General features: G+C 40.3%; 1 protein-coding gene across 1 annotated transcript in view; it reads left to right on the top strand.

The window, feature by feature from the left end:
- Window positions 1–12,199, top strand: part of kmt2cb (lysine (K)-specific methyltransferase 2Cb) — a 133,666-nt gene that overhangs the window by 95,000 nt on the left and 26,467 nt on the right. The window contains 11 exon segments of the mRNA XM_048165067.1: window positions 940–1,077; window positions 1,162–1,194; window positions 1,282–1,431; window positions 3,351–3,495; window positions 3,663–3,895; window positions 4,163–4,236; window positions 4,841–5,044; window positions 5,840–7,708; window positions 7,823–8,139; window positions 8,249–8,769; window positions 8,772–9,932. Of these exon segments, the coding sequence (XP_048021024.1) occupies window positions 940–1,077; window positions 1,162–1,194; window positions 1,282–1,431; window positions 3,351–3,495; window positions 3,663–3,895; window positions 4,163–4,236; window positions 4,841–5,044; window positions 5,840–7,708; window positions 7,823–8,139; window positions 8,249–8,769; window positions 8,772–9,932 (4,845 nt within the window).

Here is a 12,199-nt window from a genome sequence, read left to right as displayed (position 1 = left end):
CTCACAATGTTTACTGAAGCTGAATCCAACCATTATGCATCTTGTAGTCTATTTAGTTTCACTAAGTAAAACATCCCATAACAGACTCCTATCAGAACCTAACAGATTAGGAATGATGCTGCAATGCAGTGCTGGACGCTTCCCTTATACCGGCACTGTACTGAGATGTTCTAGAGACAGGCATTTCAGAAAACCGAAGGCATTGATGAATGGCCTTCCTCCCATGAGCGACAGCCAGGGCCTCTATCTGAATGGATAAGTGAAGAATAGGTGCAATGAGTTCCACAGAGTCCTTGGTTTGATGAAAAGGAACCAACCCAGTAATTTGTGAAAGATGTTGAGCTATCATCCCTGCTGTAAAAACAGCCTTGGAGGATGAGGCGGTCTGACCTCCCTCAGAGCCCACAGTTATATTTCTATTTGAATTATTTGCAGCGACATCATTTGACATCAGACAAACCTGAACACAACCTGTTTCTGTTCGGTTTTGCTTATTAGTTTTAGTTCAGTGTTAGAGGGATAGTTCACCTAAAAATGAAAGCTCTGTCATCACTTGCCCTCACTTACTGTCGTTCCAAACCTGTATAACCTTCTTAATGGGAGCACAAAAGATATTCTGAAGAATGTTTAAGTTGTTTTTGTTTTTAAAATGAAAGTCATTGGGGTCCAAAATAACAATGGACCCCACTGAGACACTATATATATCACACTGTGTATATACACACACACACACACACACACACACACACACACACACACACATAAACAGATTTGGAACAACATGAGGGTGAGTAAATTGACCTTTTTATTTTGGGGTAAACTATTCTCAATTTCCATGACAAACCCAATTTCAGGACATCAGGGTCCCAGTGGTATGTTTAGTTTGTTAAGATGGAAGTAACAATATTTGTGTGCTTTTCTGTTTATGTGTTTACATAGGTCTGGACGTTGCTCCTTTAACAGAAGACGCATCTGTCTCATCTCAAGCTCATCTAGGCCGAACTCACCCACGTCAGGTGCCTGAGGAGCCACTGGATGGCATCCTCAGCCCTGAACTGGACAAGATGGTCACTGATGGTCTGTATATAACAAATGTTCGCATTGTTTAATAGTAATATTTGTTCCTGACAAATGTAAACACTGAATCTTTCTGCCGTACAGAATCAATACTCAGCAGACTCTACAAAATACCAGGTAGGTTATGTACTCCGTGAACATTAAACATTGCCAGTGAGCATGGCAATTCATTATGTTGTTAATAATAGACATGTTTCCTTGCAGAGCTTGGTGGGAAGGATGTGGAGGATCTCTTCACAGCTGTCCTGAGCCCCAGCACCAGCCAACCTCCTCAGATGCCTCAACAGATTCAGGGAACTCAAACCCTGCATGGTCCCCCAGGCCCTGGTTTACATCCCTCCCAACCCAACTCAGGTTTGTTGTAGGAAATTAATGACTGTTACGATTGAGTGATATGGTTGAGACTCTGATTTTGTTGTTGTCTTTTGACAGTAATGCTTGTCTATGTAATTTAAAGGTGATGTGTGTCATATTTTCCATGTTAAAGCATTCCCATGCTGATTTGAATATGCACAGACAACTATAAGTGTGGCATTCATGGTCCCTATTATATAGCTGGCACAATGCGGTGCCAGGCACGACGCAAGTGTTTTTTGCTAGTTTCAGTCCGACACAGTTATCAATTTCGGGTCCTGCGCCACGTTGTTTACATAGCAAATGCATTTGTGCGTCCATGGGCGTGCTGGTCTGAAAACGAGGTGTGTTCAGGTGTATTGTTGGCGCATTTCTATTTTGAGGCCATGGCGCGAGCGCAACTGGCTTTTAAAGGGAATGGGACACGAGACTATATTTCACGTTAGCCCAAAATACACCCATGACTCATTAAGAGAATAGGGACAACCCTTTTAGACCATGCGCCTGGTGCGCAGACCATTTTTCCCATTGTTAAACTAGCAAAAATGGATTCGGACACGCCCTAAGTGCACTTGCGCCATGCGCTTTAGACCATGCGCTTAGATCGTTAAAATAGGGCCCCAGAAGTTGACTTCCAAAAGAGTGTGAACACATGCGACACTGGATTATTTGAGCATCCCCACCAGGGGTGCATTTCCCAAGCATTGTTAGCTAACTGTGGTCGCAAGTTCCGTCGTTACCAACATAGTTCAACGAATCCATGGTTCCGATTAATATTTGCAAACAGCATTGCAACATTTTGTGGTTGTAACCACAGCTCTCAACTCATGGTTAGACTCACAGTTTCTTGTTGTAGATAACATGTGGACTTACACATATCATGCTCTTGAGCAAAATAAGCAAGCACACATGCTGTACAATCTATATGGTTCATTCCATATAAATACAAATTACTGTCCCACTTTATATTAAGTGGCCTTAACTACTATGTACTTACATTTAAATTAATCATTTGATACAATGCACTTATTGTGTACATACATGTTTCTACATTGTACTTATATTTTAAAAACACCTGCATATAATTACATCTGTAATTAATTTCTGTAATTACATTTATAATTACACTGTTGACCCATCCCTTAACCCTTACCCCTACCCTTAAACCTACCCATACCACCAGAGCTTCCCCTAACCTTACCCATATCCACCTCAGTAGCAGCAAAAGTGTTTTGCAATTCAATATGAACCCAATAAGTACATTGTACTTATTTTTGTACTTATTTTTTGATGTAAGTACATAGCAGTTAAGGCCACTTAATATAAAGTGGGACCCAAATTACATTTTACATCTTTTAGTTTGTCAAGAGAATGAAAGCATCGTTTTTGAAGAGTGACGTAATAGGGAACCTGTGAATGATTCAAACATCTGGAAACAACAGACAAAACAGCAAAGTAGTGTTGAGATCATTTACAGCAATAATCTGACAATAATTAAATCTTGAATGGATTAACTAGCAAAATGTTTTACTCAAAGCAAAGCCGACATTGCCCAACACAGCCAATATTGGCTTACAGTGGTTTGAGTTTGGGGCTGGACTTTCTGTTTTGACAACAACAGACGGAGAGTGTTCAAGAAACCTCTTTGATAACAGTTATTATTTTTGTAATTCGGTGGGGATGGTAGTGGTGCAAAAATTTCACCTTTATCAGCATATTCTGGGTTTTGTATCAGCTCAGTTGATGGTTTCTGTGGCATTTTGACTCATCCCTCAAGTGCATTACCATTTTACAAACAAAGGTTTTTCTGTAGTTTTTCATTCTCAGGTGAACCAAACTGACACATTACGTTGTGATAAATCTTTAAGACCAGGCATTGTTGCACTGTTGGTTAGCTGTATTGTTATGTTTTTGTACAGGAATGTCTTCACGAATGCCAGTGATGAATGGTTTGATGGAACCCAAACAGCAGTTTTCACAGTCCCCAATTGGTCCTGGAACAGGGCCAGATATGGCTCGAAATATCCCCCCAATGCAGCGCATGCCTTTCTCAGACAATCTTAGGTCAGCCATGAGTATATCTGTTTCAGACATATGCACACCCACACATATCTAAATTGCAGTATTGATAAAACAAGGAAAGGTCTTTTCTTGTTCAGTAGGTAAAAATATTGTGGCCTAGTCAATAAAATCAGCATTTCTAGATGATATTTATTATATCTACTGTGCAGGGACAGGAAATTCAATTTGATAGCGCAGGAGACTGCTGGTCCGTGGTCCGCTACAGGGTCAGCTTCTGCATCTGCTCCAGCCGCTGCCTCGGAAGTGGAGGGAGACTCCATGTCCACTGCACAGAAAAGCACTCTGAAGTGGGAGAAAGAGGAAACACTCGGAGAACTTGCCACTGTTGCACCCGTCCTGTACACTAATGTCAACTTCCCAAACCTCAAGGAGGAATATCCAGGTCTGCAAAGAGACTTTAAAGTTATCTGTCAAATGTAGCTTTAAAAATCAATAACTACTACTGTAATAATCAATACTGTACTACTGTAATCGATAACTACTTACTATACAGTATGTAATCTGCATATTAAATATATAAAGCAATTAAGAAAGTAAATAAGATCTATATTGATTTACATGTTGACCTTAAATGACACTATCTCTTCTTAATATCTCTCAATGTTATTCTTCTAATAGATACTTTTATTTTGATGTTATAACCTTACAGACTGGTCAACACGAGTAAAACAAATTGCAAAACTATGGAGAAAAGCAAGTTCACAGGACCGGGCTCCATATGTAGTAAGTTGCACAGTATCAGCTGTAATACATAGAGGACATCATCATCATCACATTATTATGCTATGACAAAAAGAACTTTATAGTTCAGCAGAACAGTAAAATGCCTCTCTCATCAGCTATTAAGGGCCTACAAAATGTTGATAGAAATTTCTGGATCAATTACAGAAAAGAGCAGCATATATTGTGTTTTTGTATTTTGGGAAGCTGGTCAGCAAATGCAGTTTCATGTTTTGAATGCTGGTGTGCTGGCTTGTCGACTAGCTTTACCTGATCAATTTTGTTGGTTAATAACACAGCTATGCTGGTCTACCTGCTAGACAGCATAAACCAGCTTGGAATTTATTTCAGCAAGGTATAGGGACTCAAAGTCAAAAGAATAAATTGGGTCCAAGGAGCTCATTATAGTCTGAGAGATAAATAAATTTCAGGATTAAAGGGAACATTACCTTGACATGAAGGAGTACCACTTAAAATAATAATAAAAAAAAAAAACTTTTAGACAATTAATCTAAAAAGCATGTAATTTTAGCAAATGTATGTAACCTTTGAATTTCAATGGTCTTTTTTTGATATCAAACCTGCTTGACTACTCCACCATTTACAGCAAAAGGCCAGAGATAACAGGGCAGCCCTTCGCATTAACAAAGTCCAAATGTCCAACGAGACCATTAAGCGGCAGCCAACCCAGCCCCAGCAGCCTTTAGAAGTGTTTGATCCTGCTATTCCTCCACTGGACCCAGAATTATTGTTCAAAGATCCACTGAAGCACAAGGAATCAGAACATGAACAAGAATGGAAGTTTAGACAGGTAAGTTTAATATATTTGTTTGGAAAAGGGCTAAATGACAGTTTGTAAACGGTCATCTCAACAAACTAAACATACCACTGGACCCTGATGTCCTGAAATTGGGTTTGTCATGGTAGATCTTCAAAAATTGAAGAAATAGTTTACCCCAAAATAAAAATGTTAATTTACTCAACTTCATGTTGTTCCAAATCTGCAAAACTGTTCCTTTTGTGGACCACAAAAAATATATATTTTTTAAACTGTAACAAATTTGTCACAGCTGCATTTTGAGCTACAGTTTTTAATGTTGTTGAATTTTTTGCAGAAGCGACCTTACAAATAAACCATACTTAAGCATTTACTTTACTAAACTTACTTACTCTACTAAAATGTTTTCTTCAGAGGGAAGAAAAGAATATGATTTTTTTTTAATCTAATTTTCTTCAAGCATAAATTCACATATTCACACACCTCAGAATTTCAAATGAATTACATCTGTGTTCTCTTTTGCCAAGAAGTAATTAAACTGATCAAATGACATAAAATATAGATTAGGGATGCTCAATTTTACCTTGATTATCTTGTTTTCATAATTGTTGGAAGCCAAAATCAAAATTGAAAATCAATTTTGATTAATTACACAGCCCTAATATAGATGCAGAGTTGTTTTGAATTCTAAAATGAAGACTAAAATTTAACTAATTACTATTCTATGAATTTGATTATAATTGTGATGCATTGTGTATTTTAAATAAATCATAAATTGCACATATTCTTACTATTTAATCATTAGAATATATATATTTTCGCTTATTGTTGCAGCAAATGAGACAGAAAAGTAAGCAGCAAGCAAAGATAGAAGCTACACAGAAACTTGAGCAGGTGAAGAATGAACAACTTCAACAGCAGCAGCAGCAACTCCCATCGATCAGCCAATCTGAGCTTGAATCTTCCGGTAGCCTTAAGAGTCCTGTCTCTGTGCATTCTAACAATGGGAACATGTCTCCCAAGCAGCCCAGTTCAAAGAATGGGGTCTTAAAGTCACAGCTGCCTGGCACGCCTACATCATGTTCCCCTGATGATGTATTTTTGCGCCCTCACCCTCCACCCCCATCTTCGGGATCTCAGCCTCAATCCCCTCAGATGTTCTCCCCAAGCTCCTCTGGCTCCAGACCATCCTCACCCTGGGATCCCTACACCAAAATGGTTGGCACACCCAGACCACCACCAGCTGGGCAGGGAACTCCACGCCGTAACTCGGAATCAGGGAAATCTCCCAGGGGTCTTTCAGAGCCAATTGGCTCTCCAACAGCCATATGTAATGACCCCTATGCCAAGCCCCCAGACACACCAAGGCCAACAGTAGCTACAGATCCTTTTCTCAAGCCTATGTGCCCTCCTAGACCAAGTCAAACTTTGGAAGGAAGACATCTTATTGGCTCCCCAGGCCATGATCCATTCTCTAGGGTGTCTGTGAGAAAGGAAGCCTACCAGAGGATGCCTCAAGGCAGGATGATACTCTCAGACCCTTATGCGCGTCCTTTACTCACTCCTATCCCAGGCAGCAATGAATCAGGGTCCGTCCAGGTCTTTAAAACCCCTATGCCACCTCCTCAGGCTCAGGAACAATATGCAGGTATGCATGCACGGAGAGCAAGTGGGGATCCCTTTGAAAGATCAATGATGCCACCTCGTTCCTCTGAGGGATTCTCACAGAATCAACAGAATGATCCTTATGCACAGCCTCCGCTCACTCCACGTCCTGCAGTAAGTGACGGCTATGCAAATCAGAGAGTTTCACGGCAGCCCCAAACCCTCCCGTTTCCTCAGCCTGGGCCAATGGCACGCCAGCCTTCCTGTAATCCATATGCTCGAGCCCCCTCTACCCCTCGGCCAGACTATTCTCAGTGTGATCCTTATGGAACCCAACCTGTTACACCAAGACCTCCAAGTGACCCTTTTGCTCAGTCTCCATTTTCTAACCCCTACTCTAGAATGCCAGGCACACCTAGACCACATGACCCTGAACCCTATACTCAGCAGCCTGCATCTCGCCATCCAGTCATGATGAATCAACCCTCTCAGCAGCAGACTCAAAACCGCATAATGTCCCCTATGTCAATGGACCCTTACGCACAACCCCCTGGGACCCCACGCTCAGGGATGGCAGACCGGTTCCCCAAGTCTCCAAGTCACCAAAGGGCTCCTGATCCTTTCTGTCAACCTCCTGGACTGCCACGCCCGGTAGGGCCCGATCCTCATTCACAGTCATTGGGAAGGTCCCAGCTATTACCTAATGATCCCTGTGCACATCTCTCACAAACACCTCACCCTGGAGGTGTCGGACAGGGATTGGGACCTGGGCCCATGTCCAATCAAGATCCATTCTCCCCTCCTCAAGTGTTGATGCAAGACACTTTTGCCAGTCCAACAAAACATGGACCTCAGACCCTCAAACATCTAGGTATGACAGATGATACCGGATCTCAGCAACTATCCAGTCGACCTAATCAGACTCCAATCCATGACCCCTTTGAGCAGGCCCCCATAATTCCACATTCTCAGTGTGGAGAAAATAAGGACCAACAAGGATTAGTACAGAATATCAGTTCCCACACCATGGGGCAGCCCAGCACTGAAGCTCAAACAGTACCTCTTGCTGAAGCTGAGGAAAGACTCAGACAGGTGTTGTTTTAATTTATTGCTACTCTATTTAAGATGTTTTTAATGAGGTTCATTATATCAGTTACAATATATAATTTTTACACCAATTAACACATACTGTTAATTTGTTCACAGCGTCAGCGTATTCGAGAGCTGATCCTCAAACAGCAACAGCAGAAAAGTGCCATACGTCAAGACAAGGGTATACAGGAACATCCTCTGACCATGCCTCCAGGAACCCCTCAACACTGGAGTCAGGAGTCTACAGGCCAAAAGAATGAAATTTTTAATCGCCCACCACCACCATATCCTGGTCCAGGAGCTGTAAGAGCCCCTCAGAGATTCCATGGACCATATCCAGGGGATCAGCAGGGGCATTTCCCTGAAAGCCAGTTTCCTAGACCACAGTTTCCTGGGGATGCTGACTCAAATATAAGGCAGCTTGGGCCAAGGTGGGTGAATTTACATACTACCAAACTTGTAGCACTTTGTATTAATTTAAGGAACTAAAGTTTTTTGTTTTTTTAAGCAAAAATTGTAACATTCTCTTGTTGATTTTAGGATGCCCCTCACTTCCAGTGTCCAGGGTCCTATGGGAGCTCCAAGACCTCATCAGATGCAGGACTCAATAATTGAAGCTCATCCACAGATGAGAAGATCCATGTCTATGGACTTGGGAAAATCAATAGGTGGCAGCCCTTTAGGAAACCCACATTTGCCACCTCGTGGCATGCACATGCAACAGCATAACATTATGGGACCTTTCATAGAACTGAGACACAGAGCACCAGATAACAGACTGCGGCTTCCCTTTGGACCACCTGTTATGCAGGGAAATCGAATGGAATCGCCCTCACACCAACGACCCCCAGGTTTCTTGGGTGGCCAAGAAATGGGATTCCCCTTCAATCAGGTTCCAAAGACAATGGACACAACAATGAATCAGTCTCAGGTAGCTGTTACACAGATGCAGGCATCTTTGAGCTTGGGGAATTTACAGCAGGCCAATATTCCGCTGAGAGCTGGACATCCACAAATCCCCCTGACAAGGTCTATTAGCCAACCTGCTCCCAGTGAGACACTCAGTCTCCCCTACTCACAAATATTGCTGCTACATCTGCTGTACAAAGTGATGAGGTCCCTTTATCCTCAAATGAAGTACCTGAGGAAAAAATTGATACTGATGAATCTGCTGTGAAGGACCTTGAAGATGTTGAGGTGAAGGACCTTGTTGATGCCGATTTAGAGAACCTAAATCTTGACCCGGACGATGGAAAGGACTTGGATCTTGAAACAAATGACCTGCATCTAGATGACTTTTTAACATCTGGGAAATTTGATATTATTGCTTATGCTGATGCTGATTTAGATCTTAGTGAGGACCTGGATCTCAGTGATCCTATGGAAGACCACACTGAGACGTCTGATGTCCAAAAAACCAAAGCTGAAAAAAAGACTGAAAGTTTTGATGACGCATCCGCATCATCATCATGTTCTACATCAGCGGTGAGGGACGTGGTAGACAAAACTGCCCAGTCTCAAGGTCACATCAGTAAAGATGTTCCTCAAGATCAGGTGTTGGTTTCCTTGAAAACAGAGGATAGCAAAAATGGAATAAAAGATTGCCTGTCCCAAGACACCTCTTGTAAGAATCAGATAAATGATAATGCTGACATTAATCAAGCTGGCTTTGAAAGTGATATTGATGCCAGTTTACAGATTCCAAAGACTGGAATTCACCCTGATGCTACTCCAGTGCTTTCAAGTATGCTGGTCAATGTACAACCAGAAAGTGAATCACTAAAGCAGGAACACTGTGGGCAGTCAGCGGCACAGAGCAACCCTTCAAATCAGGAAGCTACAATGTCACTCAGTAGTTCTATACTGGGGCAAGGAAACTTCTCTGTGCAGGGGATGGATACTGGCCTCAGTATTGACCAATCGTTGGTGTCTTCTCATGGTGAAAGTGCATTAGAAGTCCCAGGCTCCATTCAGGAACAGCAACAAAGCCATATTTTTGGTATGGATCAAAAGGATGATGTACTCTCAGGGGAACAACACAGTATTCTTACACAACAGGCAATGTTGTCACAGCAAGGCCATCAGAACAGACCACTGCTTCTGGAGGAGCAGCCACTTCTTCTCCAAGACCTCCTGGATCAGGAAAGACAGGAGCAACAGCAGCAGAAGCAAATGCAAGCTATGATAAGACAACGTTCCAGTGACTCATTCTTTCCCAACATAGGTAAGGTTTACCTAATATAAAAAGATGTAATTTTGTTACACAGTTTGGAAAAATATGGAAAATTTACAGGTCTGGAAAAGTATGGAAAAAAGAAAACAGTATGGAAAAATATTTGTGTTTCAGACTATTAGCCCTATTCAGTTTTCTAAAATATAAAATTAATAATTAAAAAATAAAAATAATAGTTTTAGCATAACGTTTAGTGATCAGGGTGCAGCGCTAAGAATTTTTTCTATTGGCCAGGTCGGGCCAGTGGTTCAAATTTTTACTTGCCCTGCCAAAATTTTTACTGGCCCCACCTCAAAATAGTAATACATAAATGCATTAAAATAGTTTTCATTGTGTTTGACCCATGTAATTTTAATAAGGTCATGACACCAAATTTCAGATACCAGTGAAATTTTACAATTCTCGATTATAATTTTGATACCACAGCAAAAACTACTAGCCTAACTAATATATCTTAGATATTGTTAAAGACAAGTAAACAGCCAGTAATAAAATAAGAACAAATAATAGCAATAGCACAAATACATACAATAGAAAAAACATACAAAGAAAACAAACAGTGCTTTTCAGGTACTTTCAGGTTAAGTTATTCTCATATATCAGTGAGTATTTCTTTTTTCTGTCTTTTATTTTTTGATTAACATTAAAAACACTGACAGCAGCCAGAAAACGAATGCATGGATCGAATATAGAGTAAAACACATGCGTTTTATTTCTCAACTGTTAAGTTCACTTAAGACATAACCGACGGTGTTTTATAAGATACTCGCCAAGACAGGCATTTTTAGTCGACATAATTTTGTCTGGATTTGTCCATTCAGGCGCAAGGAGACATGAAAGAGAGCTCAATTCAGTAGGGGTGTGACGAGATCTCGCGAGACTAAAGTGTGACGAGATTTCTCGTCAAGGCGAAAAGCAGTCTCGTGATAGTGTGAGGGTGACATTAGGAAAGAATATGCTACCGCTACATTTACATTATGCCTCCACTGTCATTTTGCTTTTTATAGAAATAAAAAACATTTAATTCAGTTGGATAACGGTCGCTGCCGCTCCCTAGAGTATGCGCGATCGCGAAAGTGAAAGTAAACGTGAGCGCGTATTCAAACGCTCAAATACGTCGCTTATCGTTTCAAACGTATTTCAGCACCCCGCATTTTGAAAGCGGCTCCCTGATGCATGCAAATATCTTCCAATATGAAAGCGATCTTAGGCTGGGCTATGTAGTTGTAAGCATCTCTCAGCTCTGTTTCATGCTTAAAGAAAAATTTGGTCTCTATTTGCACTTTGAATATTGAGAGAGTGCTTTGATTATGGTTGCACTTATTGATTGCACTTAAGACTAAAAGAAAACTGTTATTTATTTTTATGGTAAAAATTTACAATAAGGTTTCATTAGTTAATGTTAGTTAACTTTAAATGAACTAAGGAAGAACAATACTTCTAAACTATTTTAGCTAATGTTAATTTCAACATTTAGGCTACTAATACATTGTTAAAATCAAAAGTTGTATTTGTTAACATTACTTAATGCACTATCATGAACTAACCATGAATGACTATTTTTATGTTTAACTAACATTAACAAAGATTAATAAATACTGTAGCAAAGATTTTGCTCATTGTTGATGTTGGTTAATACATTGTTTATAAATGAGACCTTATTGTAAAGTTTTACCATTTTTATTTATACTCTTTTTATTTCTATGATCAATTTGTGGAAAGGATTTCAGCTAGGAGGTCAAAAGTTGTAGAAGCTCATAAATCATGTACAGTAAGGTCTGAAGAGACTTCTATGAAATTATACAGGAGAGAAGCCAGTCAATTGAGTTTGCGGCAAAACGTTTTACAGCGCTTGAATATTGTTGTCTTTTGCTGCATATGTTAATTCATACTCCGAAAGTAGAACTGAAATAACATTAATTACAAGATGATTAGTTAAAACATTTCAAATACACCTGCAGATTATTTTTCTAATCATCTTTGAGGATTTCTTAAAAATAGTGTGTAAAAATCTCGTCTCGTTCTTGTGAACTCAATCTCGTGTCTCGTCTCATCTCGTGAGCTACCTGTCTCGTCACACCCCTACAATTCAGTATTCACATGCTGTCTGAGAAGTGATTTTCTGGTTGTGTGCTTCGAATGTGTGTGCCAAAACTTCTTAAACATCACGCGAGTACCAAATTGAGTTCTCTTTCCCGTCTTCTTGCGCTTTAATATTTAAACTGGCAAGGCATAAAAACGTGCAAATAATAAACTTT

The sequence above is a fragment of the Megalobrama amblycephala genome, linkage group LG17 (assembly GCF_018812025.1).
Source record: "Megalobrama amblycephala isolate DHTTF-2021 linkage group LG17, ASM1881202v1, whole genome shotgun sequence".
Classification (NCBI taxonomy): domain Eukaryota; kingdom Metazoa; phylum Chordata; class Actinopteri; order Cypriniformes; family Xenocyprididae; genus Megalobrama; species Megalobrama amblycephala.
The sequence above is the reverse complement of the archived record's forward strand: the minus strand, read 5'-3'. Positions and strand labels throughout refer to the sequence as shown.